Genomic DNA, 25,902 nt, shown 5'->3' with positions numbered 1-25,902 from the left:
GCCTGCAGCTCTCTCCAAGCTGCTCCATGGTACGGATGGTGGCACAGCGGGTTGCTTTCAGGCATGAATCATACCCAGTGTTTTTGAATGTCAAAACACAACAGATTTCCCTTAACACACCAGAAGGTTACTGAAAACATTTTAATGGAGTCACACCTCACCCAGGCCCTCTTTCCCCCCAGTCACACACTCCAGGCTTTGCAGGTGGCTTTCACCGCCCAGCTACCCGAACCAGATTCCGAGACGTGGATGGAGCTGGACTGGGATATGGACCAGCCCTTGAGTTTTGCAACACGGATCCATCTCCGATGGTCCCTCAGCGGTTAGGTCTCAGGCTCAAAGATGGAATCATCATCAGCCATAAGTAAACTCTCCGGCCCCTCTTTTACCCCGTAATACAGATCGTCCTCCTCCTCTTCCGTGCTCTGGATCACTCTCGGCCCCGACAGCTTTGAGACAGGACCTGCACCCCCTGCACAACCTCTTGGTGGGGGAATAGAAGATGGGTGGCTCTGTGCTGGGGCCACTGGGTGTTCCTGGCCTGGCTCCTGCCCTTCTTCCACTGATGAATCAATTGAGGCAAAATCTTCATAGGAAGGCAGCTCAGCACTGGGTTTCTTGGTCAGGCACTGCGACGGGGGCTGATCCCTCTGTGAGCTAACGCGTCCCTGCAGAAACAGGTGGCTGGAGGGTGAGCCCTCGGAAGAGGAAAGCTCAGTGTCTTCCTGGAAGGAAGCCAGTGGTGCCTTACCGTGGGGCTTCTCCAGTTGGCTGAAAAAAGGCAGAGAGATAAAGTGAAGGGCAGCGATTCCTTTGGCACCTGGTCCCTCTGCTTTTATTTCCCTGTTTTGTCCTTGGCTATGAGGTTTACAGTAAATCAAGCTGAGCAGATGCTTTGTTTTCAGTACACTCTGAAGGGTAGGCATTGTCCCTTTAAGCAGCTGCCTTGTGTTTGGTGTCTAAAATAGTGCGAAGATACTTGTTTTCCCTCCCCAGTTTGGATCTCAGCTGCCATCAGCTGGGAACAGCTCTGCCACTGGAGGAATGGGGAATTCAGCATCTTTATTACAGTGCCTTCAAAGGCACCTGCCTGTCCTATCCCATCTCCTTTGCTGCTGCATAGCCCACCGAGGCCGCGCACAATTCGCCACGTCCTCTGACAGGCTTCTTGCTGTAAACCCTAACACAGACACAACCAGAGCCTGGTGGATCCCTGCCAAAGCTCCTGGCTCAATGGAGATGTCAAAGCCCCTTTTATCAAGCAGGAGATATACATCTGCTTTGAGCCAGTCACTGACCATCCAGACATTGGCATAACATAACCCCGTCAAGCGTGATTTATGCACAATGCAAAGGCCTGTCTCCTCTCCCCGTGACTTCAGTTGTCTGGGATATTCTTCACCCCGGTGGTTGCACAGGGTTGCAGCTGTACTATTTAGAAAGCAGACAGCTTCTATCCCAACGGGGGCTGCATTTCAGCAGAACACTGTTTACTGCGTAATAGATGTATAGTTTGTGCCGTCAGCTATTAAAATCTGCCCAATGATGTTTGGGATCTAAATGAATCACAGTCCTAGACTATTTTATTTGGATTTTTATGCTATGCCCAACACCAGGGCATCTTATCACAAGGCACTGAGTTTTAACAACAAAAAAAGAGTTGGAATTATACTTTCTCAGAAACCTGAACTTAGACTGTGGATTTACCCAGGTAACAATCCTTGCCAAATAGGATCTGCAGAATGTAAGGTAAGAAAGGTGCCTTTTCCTAATCAGATTTCTTGAAATCATTGGACTGTGGTTCCACTACAATAAAGCCCATCTGTTAGACTTCAGAGGTACCCCAAATATAACATTAACTTTAGTTCTTCAATGTTAGCTAAAAATCTGCTGACGTTTTATTATGGGATCCACTCCTTTCCACAGGGATTAACAATGACAGTGCTTTCAGTGAATGCCTTACATGGCAATACTATTCAATTGTTGTCCAAGGCCCCAACACTGGGGAGACGGAAGAGGCTGCTGTGTAGTGCTAATCATTTTGGTGCGTCAGAGGTGGAGGGGAAGATTTCTAAGATTGGTTCTGGTTGCCTGTGAACACAAGGGACTCGATGGCCCGAATGTGCTTTTCCGGCTTGGAGTAACTCCACGAAAAGCACCTGACGTGCAGGTTCATGAGATCACTCTCTCGGTTCACCTCAACAGCTCTTTTTGCAGCAAGCAGGCCCCCCGCTGCTTCTGGGTTTCCCAATCATAGAGGCTAAGCATGAAGCCAGTCACCTCATGTAATGTGCTGCTCTTAAGAGTTAATGTTCCTTTGAAATCACAGGTGGAAATCAGCATGGCCGGGGAATACCCTGAATCACAGCAAGTGCTTCCTGCTGGTTATGCAGTTGCAGTCGCTCCCTGGAGGCACAGACAGAAGAGAGTTCCCACCCCAAACAGTTTATATGTGCCCGGGGCATCCAGCAGCACTTCAGGTATGCTCCAACTGCATCAATCCTTTCCACCACAGGTTTAGCAACCATCATCTCTCGGTTGAACTTCATCTGCAATACTCCTATACTAACACCAACTCTCTAGACACCGCAGTCCACATCCAGGACAGCACCCTAAAACCACAATATATATTGAGAACCCACAGACCCCCCCCACCCTACCTATGTCCACAGGACCAGCAATGATCCTAAGTACATCAGAAAACTGTTATCTACAGCCAGGCACTCAGATACCATCATATCTGCTCAGAGAAGAACACCTGCATCCCCCGCCCGGCCAGCCGACAATCTGCCTTTATATCACAAGGACACTCCAGCAGAGAACTATACCGTGCATGTGAAAGAGCTACCCAAATATCCTGAAGTCACCTGCTACTATTCAAAAAGAAACCCCTCTTGGTGGTCACCTACCACTCCACACTTGAACCAATTAGGAGAATCACCAGACAACTACAGCCCATACAGGACAAAGGCCAGCCTTGAGACAAAGATCCTCAGCCCCTCCACCCCTGCCTTTCAAACAGCTCACCAACCTTGCCCAGCTCATCATGAGAAGCAAACTCTCCGTTGCCCGACAGATATCAAGTGGAACAAGAAATGTTTAACCTGTCAGCACATCTCGGCTGCCACTATTATCAATACCCCCATAAGGAAACCAACAGAATCCATGGGGGCTACACATGCCTTTCCCAAAATGTGATATGCCTGATCCAATGCACCAAGTACCCTCATGGCAACTATGTGGTTGAAACTAAACAGCGACTACACAAGAGAATGAACTCTAACCAAAAAAATATATATATATATATCAAGGACAGAGACATACAGTCACCATCAGAAGCACATTTCTCACAACACAACTACTCCGACTCTGATCTCACTATCCTCATGCTTAAGGGGAATCTACCTAACACCTTTAAAAATAAAACCTGGGAACAAAAATTCAGAAGCTGGCTGGACCCTGAGGGCCCTGCTACATGTCCAAGTTAAAGCTGGATAGAAATCAACTGTAGAGTCGTTACACATTTTCAAGCACGTGAGTTTATAGCTGGTTGGCTCTTTTTAGAGCTGGAGAGTCATTTTTGACATGTAATAATTACTTTCATAGACTCAGAAAATGAGGGCTGGAAGGGACCTCAGGAGGTCACATCTAGTCCAACCCCTTGCTCAAAGCAGGACCAGCCCCAACTAGATCACCCCAGCCAAGGCTTTGTCGAGCCGGCTCTTCAAAACTTCCAAGGAGGGGAATTTCACAACCTCTCTGGGTAACCTGTTCCAGTGTTTTACTACCCTCCTAGTGAGAAACTACTTCCTAATATCTAACCTAAACTTCCCTTGCTGCAACTTGAGCCCATTTCTCCTTGTCCTGTCATCTGCCACCACTGAGAACAGTCCAGCTCCATCCTCTTTGCAACCCGCTGCAGGGAGCTGAAGGCTGCTCTTAAGTCCCCTCTCAGTCTTCTCTTCTGCAGACTAAATAAGCCTAGTTCCCTCTGTTTCTCATCATAAGTCATGTCCCTCAGCTCCCGAACCATTTTCATTGCCCTCCACTGGACTCTCTCCAATTTGTTCAAATCCGTTCTATAGTGGGAGGGGGGCAGATGTGGCCTCACCAGTGCCAAGCAGAGGGGAAGAATCATTTCCTTCAATCTTCTGACAATGCTCGTACATCACTGCATAATTTCTGGACCACCATGGCTGCATCCCTCTTACACTACCATTTCAATCCATTTGAAAAGACTTGAGCACCGTACCTGCTGCCTGTTGCTAATGTATCTTGGAGAGCATGTCCGCTAGTTACCCCGGGGGGTGAGTTTGACTACACAGCAGCATCTCTGAGGTAGCTGTGTGCATACTTTCACCCTGCAGCAAATGAAAGCTAAAGTATGATAGCTTAGCCCTCAGTGACCTGGGGTTGAGTTATTCCAGTTTAGCTTTGACCTACTGTACAGTCAGACAGTGACCCCAGAGCAGCTGATGTGTGATGAATCCCCACCTTCTGGCCTGGTAGCATTGACACTCATGTCCTAAGTGTGTCCTGAGTCAATCACTGTAAGTGGTACTCTTTGGACTCCTCAGGGTCACCTACCGGCTGACCATTGCTGTTTCCATCTGAGCTGCTGGGTCTTTGTAGGTTTTTCCATCGCTCCCTGAGTCTCTGTGGACTTCTGCTTTGGCTTGTACCGTGGGCTGGGTACGTGCTCCTGTCCTGAGTGCAGACCCAGGGAGGGATGGGGCACATTGCACCTCCTGGTCTCCCGCAGACCCTTCTATTTTCATTTGGATCTGGTCATAAGATGGCAGGCTCTTCTCGTAGGCTTTGGCTTCCTCCTGGCTGGTGTAGGTAGTTTGGGAGCTAAGGTGGGGGGACAGAAGAGAATGTGTCTTATTAAATCCTGCTGTTTCTCTTCTTACTTTTCTCTGGAGCGTGAAGTAGGAAACATGCCATTTGCTGAGCAAGCAACTCCTAATCTGAACCCCCAAAGCTGAAAGAGCAGCTCCAGCCCAGAGTGTCCAAGACTCACCCCACCCAAGAGGCACTGAGTCATTTGCAGGTCATATTAATTGAGCTCCTTATGACATGCCACCAAATCCTGCCGGACTTCTGCAGTTAAGCTGTGATGGACGTTAGTAGGGCAGGCAATGGGGAGTTTGGCTGGGGAAGGACGGCAGGTCTGGCCCTCGCTCAGCAAGCCCTAATCTAGGCCCATCACAGGGACATCAGAACGGCACTTCAAGGCAGGGATTTTGCACTCAATGGGTCATGCAGCTGGAGGACCAGGGTGGACACTGCTCTCAGCTGGTGCCACCATTGGCAGTGCCAGCAAAAAGAGACCGTGGGATCAAGAGCTGCCTGGACATGGAGCCCAAGGTGCCTTCCCAGCCTGAGAGTTGCTCTTGCCAAGGAAGAGCTCGAGGGAGGTTCAGCTGCTGCCTTTACTGGGCTGTGGTTAACCCTAGGCCCTCATTACCATTTTTTGTTCATATTTCAGCAGTACTGGGCTCCGTTGTGCTAAGTGCTGTACAAACACAGAGGCAGCCCTTACCCTCAAGCATCCAGGAAAGGAAGTGCTATTGTCCCTAGTTGGCAGATGTGGAAGCGAGGCACCCAGGGACCGCAAGACTTGCCCAGGGTCACACAGAAAACCCATGGATGGCAAAGCTGGGACATAAACCTGGATCTGAGTCCCAGGATACACCAGACTACAACACCCTCCTAGCACTCCCTCTGCCATGGTCCTACAGGGTCAGCCCACCTTCCACAACCATCCTTATTCAATCTTTAAAAAAATGTCCAAGTGTAAGAACCAGGAGCCTGGAAGATCTGCAGGTGTTTTGCATTTCCCAGGATCAGGCCCTTCATTTTTTATCATGAGCTACTGGGTATTTTTTTCCCACCGCTTCCTACTTTTCTTAAAAATGAAAATTTTGTAGCAGTCCCTTGTGCCAGTGTTCTCAGACACTGACTGACCTTGTCCCCAAGGACGGGCAGATAATCTTGCGTACAAACCAGCATGCTAATTAAAAACCAGATTGCAAACTGTTGAGTGCAGGCTGCGCCCTTGCCTCTTTCAGACATACCAGGTCTTCTCTGGAATTTCATTTTCTATCAAAACAGCAGGCTTGTGGGACACGAACTTCTCAGCCTCAGCATCCATGGGAGCAAACGTTACCTGGGGGAAAAGAAAAGAGGAGGAATAGATAGAATGAATCTGAGGCATTGGAGCTGATTTCCCTTTCATATGTCTATCCTTAGGTCCTTCCTACCAGTAAACACAGCCCTTGAACTGGGTTGTTTTTGCATCTTCACTGCCAGTGGTCCACATTTATCTAACCATTCAGGTTGCACCAACCTGCATTTCGCTGTTAGGAAAGATGCTGCCAAATCGCTTGTGCAGTGCATGTATAAAGGACCCAGAGACTGAAATGTGAGTGCCCTGCCCTCATGCTTGGAAGCACACAGATGGGCAAAATTGTGTCTGATTTGAATGGAGCCCATGGGGCTGCCCCTAAGGATCTGCATAGCCCCTCACAAGCCAGATGTGGCCCGCCAGCCCATTCTACCCGGCCCACAGGGCCCCTAAAAATTTAGAAAATTAATATACATCTGCCCCTGGCTGCCTGTCATGTGGCCCTCGATGGCTTGCCAAAGCTCAGTAAGCTGCCCTCTGCCCAAAATAATTGCCCACCCCTGCCCTAGCAGGACGGGAGCTCCAGTACGTCCCCAGTACAACACTCAACCCCGCTGTCTCATACATGACAATGGGAGTCTTGCCTCTCAGGGCCTGTGGGGGCCTGGCACCCAAAAGACAAAGGTCTTTAGCTCATTCAAAAGGGAGCTGAGAGCATGCCTGTCCCAAGCCAACTCCTGGCCTTGCAGTATCTGAAACAAAGCGCCAAGCAAGGGCTGCCAGTTTGGACACATGCTGCCTTGTGAGGGGCTATGCAGATCCTTAGGGGCAGCCCCATGGGCTCCATTCAAATCAGACACAATTTTGCCATGGACTTCAACATGCAGATGACCTCCAGGGCTTTGCTCCGTCTTCCTGGAGCTATGTTTGGCACCCAGAGCCACAGGGAAGGTGAGGGGTCCTTCGTTCCAGCTGGGGAGGGATGTTCTACTGAAGCATGGAGCCTGCAGTTCCAAAATAGAGATATCATCCCGGAAAGGATGGGTCCATTTCCAGACATCAGCTTTAAACAACTATGACCCGAAGCTGAATCCAGATCTGAATGCCATGCCCAGGCTTCCTCTCCAGGATAGGCTTTTATCTGCAAAGCTCCCGACATTTTTTATCCAGATCCTCACTCTATAGCTGAAAACTATTACTCTGTTCCAGTAAGAACAGCCTAATCAGTGGCAAATTTCTGAAGAAGGTTCCCTGTTATAGGTCACCTATTCAGATTATTGCTCTATAACCTTCAGCCCTGCGTCTCAACACATACTCTCATTGACTCCAAATCTATTAACAAGCCTTTCTGCATCAGTGGGTCTAATGCTATAACAAATGTCTTGAGTTTCCATTGGAAAAATGTAATTTTATGGGTAGCCTTGTGTCTACAGGGAACGGGAGTTTAATTGTTTTCCTGCACTGCCAACATTCCTTAACAAGGAAATTTTCTCAAGGGTTTTTTAATGATCCACCTCAATCAAAGAGGCTTGAAGATTGGCTGTGGATTCAAAAGGATCTGGGGGGAGGGCATCTTTTTTTTTTTTTTTTTTGCCCTAATCCAGACTGAGTTTAACACCATTTTATATAAACCCTAAGCATGAATAATATCAGCCATGGAGAAACAATGAGCAATCACTTACTGAGCCCTAGGTGCTTGTCTCTACTCCTCCCAGCCATCTCCTGGGCCTTTCATTTACCCAGCTGTGCATTTCTTTGAATAAAAGACCGTATCTTCCCATCTGTGAATGTCCTCCAGGAATCGATTCAAGAAGGTGCTGTTGTGCAGCCACCGCTGCTGTGCCAGCCCGCCCCTTACGGCGGCGAAACGTTTCCACTCTGCGAAAAGCTATTTGACACTGCCTCATAAGGCTGGAGGACCGCTTCGGGAAGCCAGAAATAAAGATGCATGCTAACAAAAAAGATGGTTTCTCTATCTCACACCTTCGAATAGGCAGGGGGATCTTCTGGGTCTTCAGCGGGGGCAGCTTTCAAAGGGTCGCCTTGAACGCTGAATCAAACTTTTGGTCTTGTTTTTCTCTCTGCTGATTGTTTAGCATCAGCTCTACAAACAGCTGGGCTTATCATGGGGCGGTGAAGAGAAGGGTCTGGGCCATAAGGATACTACTCTTTCATTAGTAGCGGGGTGTCATCATACTTCCCTAGTAAAGCTGCTTCTGCTCCTGCTGATGACTGAGGATGCTTCACTGATGGAGTAGTTAAGAGAAAGACCTATTTCCTGGCTTCCCTCACTTCACCTTTAGTTCTGGGGAGACTGCAGGCAGGTAGACACTCTCTTGAGCTGTCTTGGCATCCTAAAGCATTAAAGTCAAATCTGGCAGGAATCAGAGGGACGAGAAAACAAAGGTGCTGTGTTCTTAGCAAAGCAGTCATGGACACGGGGTCTAAAGGCTTTTAATCCTTTAATTCCTTTAAATACCCTTCAGGGGACAATGAGGATGTGTTAGATCTCCCTGCCCTGGGTGGTGCCTTTGGAGAAGGCAATGTAGAAAAAAATGACTGTCTTCTCCTTTCTGCTTGACTCTGAATGCTTCAGTTATTGCTGGAAACCAGCTGCAATGTGAAGTTGGGAGTCCGCCTGACTAGCAGAGAGAACCGGGGTGCCTGCTTTGCTATGGTGCCCTCCTGAGCCCCTCCACAGGGCAGTGATGTGTCGCAGAAGGAGAACAAGGCATCAGTGAATTCATGTGGCTAGGATGTTCACCCAAAGATCTCAAAGCACTTTGGAAGTAGCAACATGTGTGTTTTACCCTTGGGGAAAATGAGGCATGGAGCCACAAAATGATGTGCCCAGTGTGACAGTAACGGAGCTACTGGTCTTGTTCCTTAGTCATTGCATCCCCTTGCCCTTCTGCTTAAAAGTGCATTAAAATAACCAGGTTGCTTTGCTCAGCTGACAAGGAAGCAAGATGCCCACAAATGTCTGGAGCCCAGTCTATATGGGATGCAGACACAGATGAGAGGGCAAGAAAAGGAAATCAGCCCTACCTTGGGGTAGCACTGACACATGCTCCAGGTGATCCCCACGGCTATGATCAGGACCCCCAGGGTGCAGAAGGTGATGTAGATCTGGGGCTTGTCTGTGCTCATGATAAACATCCCAGTCATCACCAGGAAGAAGCCCAGCATTATGAGTCCATAGCGGAAAGTTTTGTCCTCAGCCATTGCAAACGCCACGGAGCAACAGGGGTCAGGCGTAAAGCATGAGCCGGACCCGGTGAGCAGGGTGGCTGGAAGGAGAGATGCGGGGCAGCCCTTTGCCTGGCTCGGAGCTAGCGAGCACTCCCCAGGTGAAGGAAGGAGTGGCTTTTCTAGAGCTTGCCAGAGGCTGCAAAGCAGCTGCACGTTCAGCCCCGTCCTGCCCAGGGCTGAGCCAGCCAGTTTTTAATGCGAGTGTAATGAATGCAAATATGATCCCTAAATTCACACTCCAGTGAAGCTGCCCAGCACAGCTCACTATAACCTTCCCTCCAGGCACATGCAGTCCTGGCTGTGGGAACACCTATCTGGGGAAATATGAACAGGGGAGGGAGAGATCACGGGCACGGGGGAAAGCACCAGAGCCTGGAGGTGAAAGGACACTTTGAGCATGTGCAGTACCTAACCCGTGCCTGGCTCGTACAGCCACCGGGCTAGGGGATGTATTGGCAGGAGTGGGCAATCTCGGGCAGGCAGGGTGGGCACCATGCACCTCAATTTTCACTGCACAAATCTCTCAGGATGCATCTACCTGAGGGAAATGAGTGCCCATCTGCCTGACAGGAAGCTAGAGTTGCAGGAGCCCCATCTACACTAGGACTCTGTCTACACCAGCTCAATAGCCCAGAGGAATGGTGCAGGGTCAGCCCACAGGCTACGTGGTCAGCACATGGGATCAACTCACAGTTGCCATCCCATGTGCCAGCCTGACCCCACACACCAGATGTGACCACATGGTGGTCCAACCTCATGCACCAGATGTGGCCATGTGCTGGCCCAGCCCCACACGCCAGCTGTGGCCACACATGGCCTGAACCCGCACACCTAACTCTGGCCATGGTGTGACTTGTTTTCCAGCCTAACGGGCTCCCCATATATCAGGAAATTTGGCAGCAGGGGTGTGGCAGCTGTGGAGAGCCCCACGGGCCGGATGACATGGCTCTGTGAGCCAAATGCGGCCTGCAGGCTGGAGATGGAGCACCACTGCTCTATGCTAACTACCAGTAGTCGTGACAGCTGAAAACCAGGTACTGGTTTTTCTAATGTAGAAAGGGGGTCATTAGATGAATGACCCATGTCCTACTTCACTGAGCTCTGCAGGCAGCAATGTGAAGCCGGGCGCTGTGGTAACAGTCATGGGACCAGTAGAAAGAAGAGCTTGCTGTGTCCAGAAATGTCCGGTAGCACCAGCTCTGCAAAATGTCTTGTCCCAAGAACAAAGTGCTGATGATTTATTTTTTGTGTCACAGCAAGACCCAGAGGTCCCGTTCTAAGGATCAGGCCCCACTGTGCTCGGTGCTGTACAGATCAAGAGGGAAGAACCGCGTCCTTGTCTGAAGGAGAGCTCACAATTAGGCAGGATGGGACAGGCAATTGCAAACCCTGTTCCCTTCTCACAAAGCAGAAAGGTTACACACAGCGCAGAGCAGAGCAAAGGAGCTTTTCCTGCTGTCTATGGGGGAGTCACCAGGAGCATGTCCCCGGGGCATTCGTGGGGTTTCGTGTTGGCCTGAGTCCTTGCAGAACATTTAGGGAAACATAGAAAGATTTTGTTTTTTCACTTCTTGTTAAAATCATCATTTGGAAAAAAAATGGTTGGGTTTTCTACGCAAAGAAAAATTTGGAAGAACGGTGTTTTTTCAAAAAACCCTTTTGGTTTTAAAAGTCACTTTTTGGTCAAAGCTTTCAAAGTTCACTGAGGTTTTTTTACTGGGCACTTATACTGGAAAAAATTCGGATTCCCAGATTTTTTTTAGAATAAATGAGATGGCGTAGTGAAAATGAAGTCTCCCCACAGCGTGGGGGTTGGGAGGGAATGCCATTTTCTGCTGAAGTTATTTTTCAGTGGAATATGTTGCAGTCCGCTCCGGTGACGTGTCCTGTTGAGATGCTCACAGTCCCGCAGGGAGCGGTCACGCAGCCCTGGGGGAAGGGATTCGGTCTGCTCTCTCTTTCTGGCGGCTTATCTCCTGCTCCCTGTGCTCTGGGTGCTCGCTGCTCGTGAACCCGGCGGCCAGCGAACATCATCTCCATGCTCTTCAGGAGGCAGAATTGCTGCTGCCTCTTCCGCACTTTAAGGCCGAGGCACTCGGCTGTGGAGCCAGGGAAGGAAGGTTTGCTCTCAGAGTGCAGAACAGCCCGCTCACCGGGGTTGAGGATTCAAGCATCTGACTTGAAGCAAGGTGTTGTCCCCCTCCTTAGAAGAGACTGAGAAGTGGAACAAAGTGGAGGTGGAGGGGGATGCAACCCAGAGACTGGGAAGGAAGGAGCAGAGCAGAGGTGGGAGCTGAGAGACACTAGCTAGCTAGCTCCTACCCCTAGCTCCTGCCTGCTAAGAAAGTTTTGCTAGGGGCTGGGTGGACAGTGACTGTCGTCAAAGTCCATGCTCCTCTTTAGCAAGGAGATCAGGTCAGGTTTGCTGGTTTTGAAAGTGGAGTCCTCCTTGGGCTCAGAGGCAAACAGCTTATGAGATAAGGCAGACAGCTGTGCGCACAGCTGCATAGGGGTAGGCAAACCCTCCCAACCCAGCTAGTTCACCAGGGTACTCAGATCCTGTGGAAAGGGGAGCTACTTGTAGTGATAACGGTTAGACTTTGGAGACAGTCCCTTACAAGGGACTGTCTCATCACGTGAGGAATTTGAACATGATCCTTGGAGAGTAAAGAGAAATCCAGATGGAGGCAGGCACATGGTCCATGCTGGAGGAACCCCATGCTGCGGTATCATTAAAAGTCTGTTCTCTTACTCGTTCATAGTTGCCTTATTTACTGTGGGACCTAAATCATTACGTGGTGTCAGCAGTGGTGAATGGGGAAGATTGGATGGATCTGCAGCGTTATCTGTAGCAGAAAGCTGGGAATTCAGGGCCTGGAAGCTGCACTCAGCAAGGAAAAAAGGCCTCTGCAACTACAGTCCCCTCTCTGCAAGGCAGAAGTTTAACCAGGTCAGAGACAAGGTTAAACACGGATGTGTTACAAGCCCCTTCTTGCCTTTTGTTGTCATGCAATATAGCTGAGAAGTGGAGAAAAATAATGGACAGCTGCAGATATGCTTGGATCTCAAAAACTATGCATATGATTTATGAGCATATCCCAGGTGTAGACACCTCTAGGGATTTCATAGATTTCATAGACATTTGGGCTGGAAGGGACCCTGGAAGATCATCAAGTCCAGCCCCCTGCCCCAGGGGCAGGAAGTCAGCAGGGATCATAGATCCCAGCAAGATAAACATCCAAATTTCTCTTGAAGGTGTTCAAAGTGGGTGCTTGAACAGCCTCCAGTGGCAGGCTATTCCAAACCCTGGGGGATCGGACAGTAAAGTTCTTCCTCATGTCCAGCCTGAATCGGTCACGGTGGAGTTTGTGACCTATCAATCTTGTCATCCCTTGGGGCGCTCTGGTGAACAAACGTTCCCCCAGGTCCTGGTGGTCACCCCTGATAAACTTATAGGTGGCCATCAGATCACCTGAGCCTGCGCTTTTCCAGGCTGAAGAGCCCCATGGCTCTCAGCCTGTCATCATAAGGTCTGTTTTCCTGACCTCTGATCATGCGCGTGGCTCTCCTCTGGACTCTCTCAAGCTTCTCCACATCCTTTTTGAATTGTGGGGCCCAAAACTGGACGCAGTACTCCAGCTGCGGCCTCACCAAGGCCGAGTACAGGGGGAGAATGATGTCCTGGGATTTGCTCGAGAAGCATCTATGGATGCATGCCAGCATTTTGGTTGCTTTACTAGCTGCAGCATCGCATTGCAGGCTCATGCTCATCTTGTGGCCAATCATGACCCCCAAGTCTCTTTCTTCTGTAGTGCTATCCAATGTAGCACTGCCGAGCCTATAAGGGTGCTGCAGGTTTTTCCTCCCAAGGTGGAGACCCTTGCATTTTTCAGTGTTGAACACCATCAGGTTCTCGTCCGCCCAATTCCTGAACCTGTCCGGGGCAGCCTGGATCACCATCCTTTCTTCATATGTGGATGCTTTTCTCCAGAGTTTTGTGTCATCAGCAAACTTGGCCAGTCCGCTTCTGACTCCGAAGTCCACATTATTGATGAAGATGTTAAACAGTATAGGCCCTAGGACGGAGCCTTGGGGAACTTCCCCACTGGTGACCGGCTCTGGGTCCTACTGTGGAGCCAATTCCCCAGCCAGCCGATCGTGGTGAAGTTGTGGCCATAGTGAGCCAGTTTTGCCAAGAGGTGATCATGGGATACCAGATCGAAGGTTTTTTGAAAGTCAAGATATACAACATCAATCTCTTCCCCCTTGTCCAGGTGACAGGTCACCTGGTTGTAGAAGGAAATGAGATTGGTCAAGCAAGACGTACCCGCAACAAACCCGTGCTGGCTATCCCTCAGGTTATTGCCAGTGGCCAGTCTATTAAGAATAGCCTCTTTGATAATCTTTTCCAAGACCTTCCCCAGGATAGAGGCCAGGCTGATGGTCCTGTAGTTTGCCAGATCTACTTTCCTCCCTTTCTTGAAGATAGGCATCACATTGGCCTTCTTCCAGTCTTCGGGCACTACACCAGAGCGCCAGGAGTTCTTGAAGATCCGTGCCAGGGGCTGGGCTATGACGCTTGCCAGCTCCTTGAGTACCCTGGGGTGTAGTCTGTCAGGGCCGGCTGACTTGAAGGTATCCACCCTGTCAAGGTGATCCTTCACAAGGTCAACTTCAATGGAAAATAACGAATCTCTCTCACCCGGGCCTCCCTGGCCCACAGTGGGCAGGGGCGTCCCATGGGACTGGTGAAAAACTGACGCAAAGTACCCATTTAGCAAGTTCACTTTTTCATTGGCGTCGGTTGTCAGTTGTCCCATCTGATTTAGCAGGGGTCCAATATTACCCTTGCTTTTCCTCCGGCTCCCCACATATCTAAAAAAGGACTTTTTATTGTACTTGATGTTTGTAGCTAGCCGGAGTTCAGTTGCAGCCTTGGCTTTCCTGGCTCACTCCCTGCTACTCCTCTTTGGTGGTGGTTCCAGTCCTCCATCCTTCGCAGGTCTTCCTTTTAAGATGCAGGAAGTCTGCCAGTTCCCTGGAGAGCCAAGGGGGCTGCTGTGCCCTTTTGCTGCCTTTCCTCCGAGATGGGGTAGACTTTCCTCCAGGATTGCTCCTTTGAGGAACAACCACTCGTCCTGAACTCCCCTCCCCTTTAGGTTGTGGCCCTTCAGGGACTCACTGATAAGGCTCCTGAGCTTGTCAAAGTCAGCCTTCCTGAAGTCAAGGACTTCTGTATTACTGACTACCTTGCAGGCTTTACGGCAGATGGTGAAGGCGATCAGTGCATGGTCACTGTCCCCCAGCTTCCCTTCGATCATTAGGTCACTGATTAGGTCGTCCCCAGTTGCCAGTACGAGGTCGAGCAGCACTTTACCTCTCGTTGGCCCATAGACTTCCTGCATCAGGTAGAGCTCGTCCACGCACGAGAGAAAGCTTTGTGACTGCTCAGATTTGGCTGAGCGGTCCTCCCACGTGATGTCTGGGTAGTTAAAGTCTCCCATGACAATCATGCACCAGGATTGTGCAGCCTCAGCTAATTCCCTGGCGAGCTCCTGGTCAAGGTCTTGACCCTGGGTAGGGGGTCTGTAGTAGACTCCCACCATTGTATCTCCTGTGCCGTGTTCCCCACGGATTTTAACCCAGAGGGTCTCAAGTCGTCCACCGTGGGTGCCAGTGTTGGCTTGCAGGGATGCATAGTTTTCCTTGACATAGAGAGCTACACCCCCGCCCCTTCTGTCCACTCGATCCCTCCTGTACAGGCTATAGCCATCTATACCCATGGTCCAGTCATGGGTGGAGTCCCACCAGGTCTCCGTTATCCCTATGACATCTTAGTTATTTGTGCTTAGCAGGAGAACAAGCTCCTCCTGCTTATTCCCCAGGCTCCTGGCATCTGTGTACAGGCAGGCAAGTGTCCCCTTTGGGGCCCCTGCCTTGCCTACAGATTGTACCAGGGCTGGGGCAGGGGTGGGCTCCCTTAAATGCCTTGGCCCGCTGGCTTTACAGGGGCCGCTCAGGGGGCCAGCAGTGGTGGCTTAGTTGAAAGCCCGGTGGAGCAGGTCAGCCAGCCTGGCTGAGAAGAGCCTCCTCCCCAGGGGAGAGAGGTGGAGGCCATCTCTTCCCAGCAGCTCGCTGCCTCTCTCGCCAAAGAGCGGGCTGTGGTCATGAAAGCCGAAGCCTTCCCGATGACACCAGCGCTGCAGCCTTTGGTTCACTGCCTGGATCCTCCTCTCCCCCCTCAGCCCGTAGCCTGACACTGGGAGGATCGACGAGAACAACACCTGCGCCCCCAGACCCTTAAGCCCCGGTCCCAACTCCCTGTAGCGCCTCATGACCTGGCGGGGAGCGCTCCGAGCCGTGTCGCTGGTGCCCACACGGATGAGGAGCATGGGGTAGTGGTCTGTGGGCCGGAGGAGCTCAGGGATCCTCTCCGCAATGTCTCGGATGCAGGCCCCCGGGAAGCAGCAGACTTCCCGGGCTAAGGGGTCGGGGCGGCAGATTGCCCCCTCCGTCCCCCTCAGGACGGAGTCTCCCACAGCAGCCACTTTGCGTTTGGTCTTGGGGAGAGCGGGGCGGTAGCTACAGCAGTGCCCGCGTTGCCTGCGGGAGCCGGCAAGTCCGCAGGCTCCGCTGGGGCTGCAAGAGGTTCGTACCTGTCGCAAAGCTCCGGCGGGGCAGGGGCCTTGGTGCGGCGGCCCTGGCGCCCTTCGCCACCTTGGTCCAACCCCGTGGCTGGACAGAATGGGAGATCCCCGAGTCCCCCCTTGTCCTGGAGGGAGACCGTGAGGCAGCACCGCTAAAGCCACAGTCTGTTCCACACAGGGCCGATGAGAAGGGGAGCAGCAATCTCTTTAAGTGCAACTCCAGGGGGTATTTAATAGTTACTGATTATTACTCTTTGTATGCGGAAATCTGGACACTGCGGTGTGCCAGCAGTCGCTCAGTGCTAGCTTGCTTGAAGGCCATATTTGCAAGGCATGGAGTATCAGATGAAGTATTTAGTGATAATGGGCCACAGTTCTCCAGTGCAGAGTTTAGGCCATTTGCCATGGACTGGGATTTTCGTCATACCTCGTCAAGTCCCAATAATCCCCAATCAAATGGGCTTGCAGAGAAATCCCTTCAGATGGTGAAAAACCTAATGAAAAAAGCATTGGACAGTGGAGGGGATTTATATAAAACATTACCGGCTTATCGTAGCACACCTCTGGACAATGACTGGTCTCAGGCACAGATGTTAATGGGCCGGCAGATACAGTCAGATCTGCCCGTTACTAACACCTGATTGGAAAGTCCTAACGCAGCAGCCATAAGGGGAATGAAAAAAGATCAGAAGAAGTAACAGAGCTACTACTTTGATACAAGAGCTCATGAGCTTTCACTACTAAAGCCAGGTGAGAGAGTTTGTCTGAGGAATTACTTGTCGAAAACAGGGGACCAGCAGGGTACGGTGAAACAGCTGGTGCACCCACGGTCCTATCTAGTTCAGACAGATCAAGGGGGCACGCTTCAAAGTAATCGCCGAGACCTACTCGTGCTTCCACTTAGCTCTCAGACGTCAGCAGGAGGTACGGACTTGGATCAGCCTCAGTTAACAGTTCCTAGTTTCTCTTCCTCCTCCTCCTCCTCCTCAGAAGGTTAAGATACTAATGATCCAACAGAGACCCCCCAAACCTCGAATGAGGAGTCAATACTCCAGAGATCCAGCAGACAGGTGAAACGGCCAGCAAGGCTCATGAATAAGTTAGAGCAACTTGAAGAATAGGCAAGTGAGCGGTAAAGACTCACTCCAGAGTGAAGTGCTGGTAACCTCCGCTCTGTAGGTTATGGAGTGTTTGGTGGGGCGGTGGTTTTGTCTTGCATTGTTGTTGTGGAGTTTTTGTTGTTATATTGTCATGGGTTTGTTTTTTTTTAAATAGACAATGTAGTGATAAGGACTAACTTTGGAGACAGTCCCTTACAAGGGAATGTCTTATCACGTGAAGAATTTGAGCATGATCCCTGGAGAGTAAGGAGGAATCCAGATGGGGCAGCCAGGTGGTCTGTGCTGGAGGAGCCCCGTGCTGTGCTAGCATTAAAACTCTGTTCTCCTCCTCATTCATAGTGGTTGTTATTCACTGTGGGACCTAAATCATTACACTACTGATGCACCGGGGGAGGGGGTGCCCACCTTGACAGGCGACCCTGAGAGGGCTGCAGGCAGCTTTGTAGCCTGTCCTGCCTGGGTGGAGACTATCACGGCTATTCACCCCCTTCCCCAACCCTCCCGCTGAGCCTGTCATTTGAGGGGCGGCTGGACCAGGGAGCTCAGTGAGCAGGTGACTTCTAAACTCTGCTTTTGGTGGCAGGTGTTTCTTTTTAATTAAAAGTATTTTACATGGCACTGCAGGCACATCCCAGGCTCTCCCGACATGCCATTGTTTCTGCCAGACCCTGGGGAGTCCTTAGGCAAAAGGAGCCTCCTCTAGCAAAGCTGGCTGCTCCCCTTTTTGATTTCTCACTCTCCCTTGGAGAAACAGCTTCAGGAAGAGCGGAAATGCAAGCCTTGGGGTCGGGGTGCCCTCATGTGGAGTCCACACCCAACTGCAGCAGCATGTGGCTGGGGATGAGTGGGAGGGTGCACTCAGGAGCCGTGTTGGTCTGAGACAAGAAGAGGTACAAAAAACTAGACCTCTTGGTTCCAAAATGATCTTTTATTAGACTAGCAAGAGAAGGACAGTTTTCTCAAGATTTCCCAGTTGGTCTAATAAAAGGGATCATTTTGGAACCAAGAGTTCTGGTTTTTGGTATGGGGATGAGTGGGGATGACATGGCCCCTGGCAGCTGGTAGCTTGTAAAAGCAGCGGCCCTTGGGCTGCTTGTGCAGGAACAGCCCTGCGTCCTGGGAGGAAGAGCTTTATTTTTTTTTGTGGTTTATTCCTCAATGGGATGTCAGAAATGACAGGGCAGACTCGAAGCTCTGGCCTGGGGGTGGGCAGACTTGGGTCCCAGCTGATTCTTTCCCTAGTTCTGGTGTGGGACCCAGGTGGCTGGCACCACAAGCCCTATGTTAGCCAGGGCACAGGTTCTTTGAGCCTGCAGATCTCTCAGGACCCATCAGGATGTCTGAGCTGCCCCGGAAATCACGGCTACCTCTAAAGCACTTACAATCCTTGATTTTCGGCAGCAGAATTGCAAAGGGGCCCTGCCACCGAGGTCATCCACTCTTCCTGCTACCCTGTCATCCGGCACCAAGAAGAATTCACATCATGAAGGGCCCTTAGCTGCATTTACCACCCCCAGGCTTGTGGCCGTGGAAGCGGGATGACTCACCTTAACTTTGTCCCAGCTCCTTCCCCCGTGTTTGGAGAATTAGCTTCTTGTGAAAGGCCTCCTCAGAGCTGGCAAGGAGGAATACTCATAAGTACAACCTTGGTAGCAGGGCAGCACTACAACCCTCAGCCCCTTCGGTGCCGTCTTAAGGAAATCCATGCTGTTAGGAGCGGGGAACACCAGCCCATCCCTCGTGTAGTCCTTAGGACTGGTGCAGCTCACTTCACTGCCAGATCCTGAGCGCCCGTCTGTGTCAGTGCAACAGGTCTCTGTCACCAGACGGGCGGGTAATTGAACTATTATATGAATTCCTGTCAGTAAGACAGGCCTCAGCCGTGTATTTATTTAAGTGGATGGTGATGATGCATCAGCTTTGAGGAGAGCCAGACAGGAATGCCCGGCTTGAAGGTTTTGAATGGCAATGGCATGCTTTTCTCACTGCTGTTTCTAATAACCTGGTTAGGGGTGTGTGGCATGTCTGCTTCCCTGCTTTACCCTAAAGCAGGGGTGTCAAACTGATGTGACCCCCACAGGCCAGATCTGGACCCACTTCTGGCCATGGGGTGAGTGGTGGCAACAGGGACCCTGGCAAAAAGAAGCCACGGTGGTTAACACACTCCCTGACACAAACACACATCCCCAACAGGGCTCTGTACCCTGGTTTTGGTGGTAGACGCTCCCCCTGCTCACTGCACCTCTGAATTCCTAGTCCATCTAGGAGCCCGTGGGTCATGTGTTCAAATCCCTGCTCAACAGCATGGTGTACACGTCCTGGGTTGTGTTTGCTGGCTCTTCTGAGTGCAGAACAACCGGCTTTGCCACTGGTTAGTCTTTAAGGAGAGAGTCCCCAGTGTTGGAGAGAGACTGAGAAAGCTGGCATAGAAGATGGAAGAGTAAAAGTGAAAAGCCAATATCCCTTCCACCAGTGGCCATGTCCCTTTTGAGGAAGAAGGCAGGGCTCCATCTCACGTGCTCCTAGGCCTTGTCACACGTTACACTTAGGATGTGCTTTATTTAAGTCTCAGCAAGCATCATGATGAGTAAGAAAAGTTTCTGAGCACTCGCGCGGGAATGCTCACCGTGATCTACATAAACGCTCTCACTGCTGGAGCCCTTGAAGACTGGTGCACTGTGATCTGCAGTGGGGGCTGGGATGGACGAGCAGCTCCACTGCACTGGAGCCTCCCAATAGTATCACCTCCTGATACCGAATCAGCAGGTGACTGCAACGGAGCATGCAGTTTGGTGCAAGTCAACTACTTGGGCCAGATCATGCCACAACCTCTGCATCCCAGGAGAGCATTACAGAGGGCCCCAGACGCCTTACTTTGGCTCTGTGCACTGTGCCAACACAGCGGGTTCACACCAGGGATACGGCCAGAGCAGGGTAGGTCTACCCAGAAGCCAGCCGAAACAATCTGCTTCCCAGGCAGTCTCTGATGTGGCACCTGACTCCCAGAGGCTCTTGGCAATACCTCTGCATTTCAGTCCCGCACCTCTGACAGGGGAGGTGGAAACTGCCCTGTCTGGCAGGAGCACAGCCTGCGATGCACATAAAGGCCGTGGAGAAAGTGCCATAGATGTGCAAAATGTTCACAACCAATGTGCCCATGCTGGATTTATTTCATCAGCTCTGCCCAGGCCTGGACACAAAGCCAGAGAGTGACCCAGGCACTGCTTAGGGATCAGCAGATCCCATAAATCCAGCGCCATCTTCCCCTTCAGTTCCTTGTTGCTGGGTCTGGTTTCTTTGGGGACATGGCTAAGGTTAACAGCCCGAAAATCCCTCTGACCTTGTGTTTATCTTCTATCTGTTTGTGAAGTCAACAGACCTCTCCTTGCCTCTGTTTCCAAAACAACCGCTTCCGGGCTTTTGGTAAATAAATATTCTTTAAATAAATGATGCTTGCAAAATTGCCATAACAAATCAGTGCCTGGGCACGGAAGACCAGGGAGGAATGAAGCTGGGGGAGGGCAGACTGGGCTCCACCTGCAGAGGGAGCATAAATGATGGGAGGATCCCGCCACACTCTTCCACGGACCTGATGCTGAGCCCAGCCTTTGATATATTTGTACCAATGTAGATGCTGCAGCCTGGCTAGGAGGAGAATCAAATCAGTCTTGACTCTGCTGAACACAGGGGAAAAGGTTGATCTTAAAAGTTGTTCACTACCTCAGGTAGGAAAATATTACCATTCTTGGTCCCTAAGCGTAGAGCAGGCCCATAAATTGTCCTTCTAAGTCCACTACTAGAGGGTGGGCAGAGCTCTCCAGAACATAGACATCAACACAACATGGGCTTTCACCCTGCAGGAGTCCTACTCCAAACCCCATTTTGCAGACTCTGTTACATGGGTTCGGACACACAACACACTGCCTATCTAGGAAATGTGGAGTCCATACAAGATGCACTTAAATCCAGAGTGTTGTTCCTTGAAAAACACGTAGTAACTTTATTACATCGGAAAAGTATCACAGGAAATGTCTGTTCTCCAGGTCAGCTTCATCTGAGGTAGCAGCTGGCTCAACGTGAACCCCATCATCTACTGACCAGGTTCTGCACTGTCACCTCCTGCAGGCAGCTAGCGTAGGATAACTGGTCATGTGTAAGCTCCCACAGAAGTTATTCCCTAGTAACTACATCATGCGTCTGCACCCCCATAATCCTCAAACCTAACAGCAGTCACCTATACCACCGTCTGAGATGCGCTTTTTTTTTTACCAAAACTGTAGCATTGAATCATAGACTAGTAGGACAGACAGAGACCTCAGGAAGTCCCATTCACTCCAACCCCTGACCAAACCAGCCCTGTATCAAGCATCTGTATACAGTACTTGAGTAACTTAGGGTGTATTTTTGCAGAGCACTAGCTCAAAAATGAAATCTAAACCAAAAAAGTATCCCCACTACACACTTTAAAACAAAAGGCAGCCAGGGCTGTGGAATTAGTATTTATATACACTTGCAGGGCGAACAAATAGGAAGCAGCTGAGCTATCGATGACTGATCCACTGGAAGTGCAATGTAGTTAGTGACATTTTGGGGAGTTGGGTACAATGTGCGTACAAATGCTGCTTTTGTTTGGCTTTAACCTGTTTGTAGCTGGACGACCAGACAAGGATGTTCGCTTGCAAATGCAAAGCAAAAAGGAAACAGACAGAGATCCTTTTAAAAAAAGGCCACCCTCAACTCCCATAAAGAAGGAAGAGATAAGGAACTATGTGATATCCTCACCACACACAGAACTGAAGGTGACAGCCTACCTTCTTCGTGTCCCCTCATCCTTAGAGTCACATATGCACGCATGCTCAGTGGTTCTGCTGAGGCTGTGTTGGTCCAAAGTGAGATTCTGTAGCTCCTGTCTCCTACCAAAGGGAATCCCTGACTCCTCACCATCACATTTAACCCACGCTTCATAGTCAGAGTAGCTTGGACCACTGTTGGATTGTTACTGGGCACCTGTAGAGCCTTTTACCCAGTTACAGTGGACTGCAAAGGCTTAAGCTTGGTCCTGTTGCCTGCCCCACCAACTCTAGAGCAGGTTCTTTGTGGGTTTTTCCATTGCAGTCATGGCCCATTGCCCATTTCTCACAGCCGGAGACCTTGCCCCTTCCCTAGACTGGCAGCAGTTCACTTCTCCATCATAAATCCTGAACCTGCAGATTGCTCCTCTCCTGACAGTGTTTTGATTTGTATCAGCATGGCCGTTTTACAGAATATCTATCTCCCACTGCCCCAAGATATGATTTCCCATGACAGGGAGAACACAGCACTTCCTATAGCCACGTTATTGTGCAGGCTGCCAGTCACACAGTACACGGCTCCTTGACACTGCCATTCATAACAATGAGTGCTGATCACCTTCACCATCCGCCGTAAAGCAGGCAAGTCAGTCAGCAACACAGAAGTCCTTGACTTCAGAAAAGCCGACTTTGACAAGCTCAAGAGGCTAGTTGGTCAGGCCCTCAGGGACCGTGACCCCAGGGTGATGGGAGTTCAAGAAGAGTGGTTGCTTCTCAAGGAAGCGATCCTCAGTGCACAAGCTAAATCTATTCCAACACGGAGGAAAGGCAGCAAGAAGGCACAGCAGCCCCCCTGGCTCTCCAGAGACCTAGCCGACCTCCTGTGGCTTACAAGGAAAGCCTACAAAGGATGGAGGATGGGATTCACCTCCAAGGAGGATTATTCTGCACTGGTCCGGTCCTGCAGGGAGCAAACCAGGAAAGCCAAGGCTGCAACTGAACTCCAACTAGCTTCAGGCATCAAGGACAACAAAAAGTCCTTTTTCAGATATGTGGGGAGCCGGAGGAAAAGCAAGGGCAACGTTGGACCCCTGCTAAACCAGATGGGGCAACTGACAACTGACGCCCAGGAAAAAGCCAACCTATTAAATAGGTACTTTGCGTCAGTCTTTCATCAGTCCCATGGGATGCCCATGCCTGCTATGGGACAGGGAAATCTGGGTGAGGGGGATCCCCTACCCTCCATAAATGCTGACCTCGTGAAGGAACACCTTGAGAAGCTGGATACCTTCAAGTCAGCCGGCCCTGACAATCTGCACCCCAGGGTACTCAAGGAGCTGGCGAGCGTCATAGCCCAGCCCCTGGCACGGGTCTTTGAAAACTCCTGGAGCTCTGGTGTAGTGCCCAAAGACTGGAAGAAGGCCGATGTGGTGCCGATCTTCAAGAAAGGGAGGAGAGTGGATCCGGCTAACTACAGGCCCATTAGCCTGACTTCTACCCTGGGGAAGATCTTAGAAAAGTTTATTAAGGAGGCCATGCTTGATGGACTGGCCCAGGCTAACATCCTAAGGGACAGCCAGCACGGGTTTGTTGCGGGTAGGTCTTGTTTGACCAATCTCATTTCCTTCTACGACCAGGTGACCTATCACCTGGACGAGGGAGAAGAGATTGACGTCGTATATCTTGACTTCAAAAAAGCTTTTGATCTGGTATCCCATGATCACCTCTTGGCCAAACTGCCCAGTTGTGGCCTTGGCTCCACCACGATCCGCTGGTTGGGAAATTGGCTCCGTGGTCGGACCCAGAGGGTTGTGATTGATGGCAGTCACTCATCGTGGTGCCCTGTGACCAGTGGGGTCCCTCAAGGCTCTGTCCTTGGACCCTTACTGTTCAACATCTTCATTAACGATGTGGACATTGGAGTCAGGAGTGGACTGGCCAAGTTCGCCGATGACACCAAACTTTGGGGCAAAGCATCCACGCCAGAAGATAGGCGGGTGATCCAGGCTGACCTGGACAAGCTCAGCAAATGGGCAGACGAGAACCTGATGGTGTTTAACACCGAAAAATGCAAGGTTCTCCACCTTGGGAGGAAAAACCTGCAGCACCCTTATAGGCTCGGCAGTGCTACGTTGGCCAGCACTACAGAAGAAAGAGACTTGGGGGTCATCACTGACCACAAGATGAACATGAGCCTGCAATGCGATGCTGCGGCTAGTAAAGCAACCAAAATGCTGGCGTGCATCCATAGATGCTTCTCGAGCAAATCCCGGGACGTCATTCTCCCCTTGTACTCGGCCTTGGTGAGGCCGCAGCTGGAGTACTGCGTCCAGTTTTGGGCTCCACGATTCAAAAAGGATGTGGAGAAGCTTGAGAGAGTCCAGAGGAGAGCCACACGCATGATCAGAGGTCAGGAAAACAAATCTCACGATGACAGGCTGAGAGCCATGGGACTCTTTAGCCTGGAAAAGCGCAGGCTCAGGGGTGATCTGATGGCCACCTATAAGTTTATCGGGGTGACCACCAGGATCTGGGGGAACGTTTGTTTACCAGAGTGCCCCAAGGGATGACGAGGTCGAATGGTCACAAACTCCTGCAAGACCGCTTCAGGCTGGACATAAGGGAGAATTTCTTTACTGTCCGAGCCCCCAAGGTCTGGAACAGTCTGCCAGCGGAGGTGGTTCAAGCACCTACATTGAACACCTTCGAGAGTAAATTGGATGCTTATCTTGCTGGGATCCTATGACCCCGGCTGACTTCCTGCCCTTTGGGCGGGGGGCTGGACTCGATGCTCTCCCGAGGTTCCTTCCAGCCCTAATGTCTATGAAATCTATGAAATCTGTCTCCTGGGCTCGTGCAGCCAACAAGCATGCAACATCCAACCCTTTATGGCAAGACTGACGGGCTACAGCATGCAGGCTTCCCAAGAGACAGCAGCAAAGCAACAGATTTAATGGAAAAACAAGCTGAATACAAACTACTCTAATTGTGGAGCACTGCTATCAGCTCATTAGTATCCAGGGTTCCCCGATACCCCTTTGCCATATGCTTTGTGTTGCTTGGGATACCTTTACAAAGTCTGATTTTCCATGAAGGGAAACAATCAGCAGAAGTCAGCGTGTTTTTGCTTTCAATACAGCTCATAAAGTCTGGCTTCGCTGAGCCCTCCAACTGATGGCAAGATGCCAGTAGTGACGATAGCTTGAGAGCCTCTGTTTTTATGTTGATACCCATGGACCTAGAATAAAAACTTTCCAGAAGTACCTCAAGGGGTGAAAAGTGAAAGACTCATTGTCACAAGTAACGCAGGGTCTGTCATTGCGGTGAGTCTGGTGTGGTTTAGGCATATCCAAGGCAGCTTTAGACTAACTGGCTCAAACGGCAGTAGCAGTTTAGCATAGAGCTTCCAAACCAGCCTATGAAGCAGGGTAAATTAGTTTATATGGAGATCCAGGATGCCTGCTACTGGTACCCAAACTAGCCAGTTTGAAGACAGGTTGCGTATGTCTATATAACACTGCAATTGTGCAATCGCTGCTCCAACTACATTGTAGACAGATTCTCAGGTACCTAGGAGCTAAGGCCAAGATTTTAAAAATCACCAAGTGTCAATTTTGGGATAACCTTTTTGAAAATCAAGTTCCTAAGGGCTCTTAAAATCACTTGAAAATACCAGCAGTGTCACTGAAAGGCAACAGAACATAACCTTCTCAGTGCCTATATCACTTCTGAAAACAGGTTTTAAAACTTAAATCACTTATATATGTACAGAAATGCAAACCTTAGCTGTACCTCTCTGGTTCCCCATGTATTTCAATGGACATACTGTGCAGTCCAAATAAATAACCGTTCTCTGCCCTGCTGCCTGTAAAATGTAACACGTGCAAACATCAGCAGTTTCATTAAAAATCTGAAGGCTTTAAAATATATGGATTATCTACAGAATTCAGAAATCAGCAGCC

The 25,902-nt window shown here is 50.4% G+C and overlaps 1 protein-coding gene across 2 annotated transcripts; it reads right to left on the bottom strand.

The window, feature by feature from the left end:
- Positions 1-135: 135 nt before the first annotated feature.
- On the bottom strand, positions 136-9,506 carry BSND (barttin CLCNK type accessory subunit beta). 2 transcript variants are annotated; one of them, XM_090049359.1, is made up of 4 exons: positions 9,179-9,506; positions 6,081-6,172; positions 4,588-4,854; positions 136-771 (listed from the first exon to the last, which is right to left on the bottom strand). In XM_090049359.1, exons 1-4 carry the CDS (start codon positions 9,353-9,355, stop codon positions 324-326), a joined length of 984 nt encoding a protein of 327 aa, XP_089905485.1. In that variant the 5' UTR covers positions 9,356-9,506; the 3' UTR covers positions 136-323. The 2 variants fall into 2 exon arrangements, with proteins under 2 accessions (XP_089905485.1, XP_089905486.1); XM_090049360.1 differs by lacking the exon at positions 9,179-9,506 and adding an exon at positions 7,813-9,146.
- Positions 9,507-25,902: the final 16,396 nt, after the last annotated feature.

This window comes from Crocodylus siamensis, chromosome 5 (assembly GCF_052110815.1).
Source record: "Crocodylus siamensis isolate JL-2025a chromosome 5, ASM5211081v1, whole genome shotgun sequence".
Lineage (NCBI taxonomy): Eukaryota > Metazoa > Chordata > Crocodylia > Crocodylidae > Crocodylus > Crocodylus siamensis.
The sequence above is the reverse complement of the archived record's forward strand: the minus strand, read 5'-3'. Positions and strand labels throughout refer to the sequence as shown.

What these genes read in the sequence shown, in the direction of transcription:
- BSND (XM_090049359.1), bottom strand. Translation starts at nt 9,355, where the DNA reads ATGGCTGAGGACAAAACTTTCCGCTATGGACTCATAATGCTGGGCTTC. An exon ending in GAAATTCCAGAGAAGACCTG is followed by an intron (nt 4,855 to 6,080) that starts GTATGTCTGAAA and finishes CCCCCACCTTAG; the next exon opens with CTCCCAAACTACCTACACCA. An exon ending in GAAACAGCAATGGTCAGCCG is followed by an intron (nt 772 to 4,587) that starts GTAGGTGACCCT and finishes GCCTTTTTTCAG; the next exon opens with CCAACTGGAGAAGCCCCACG.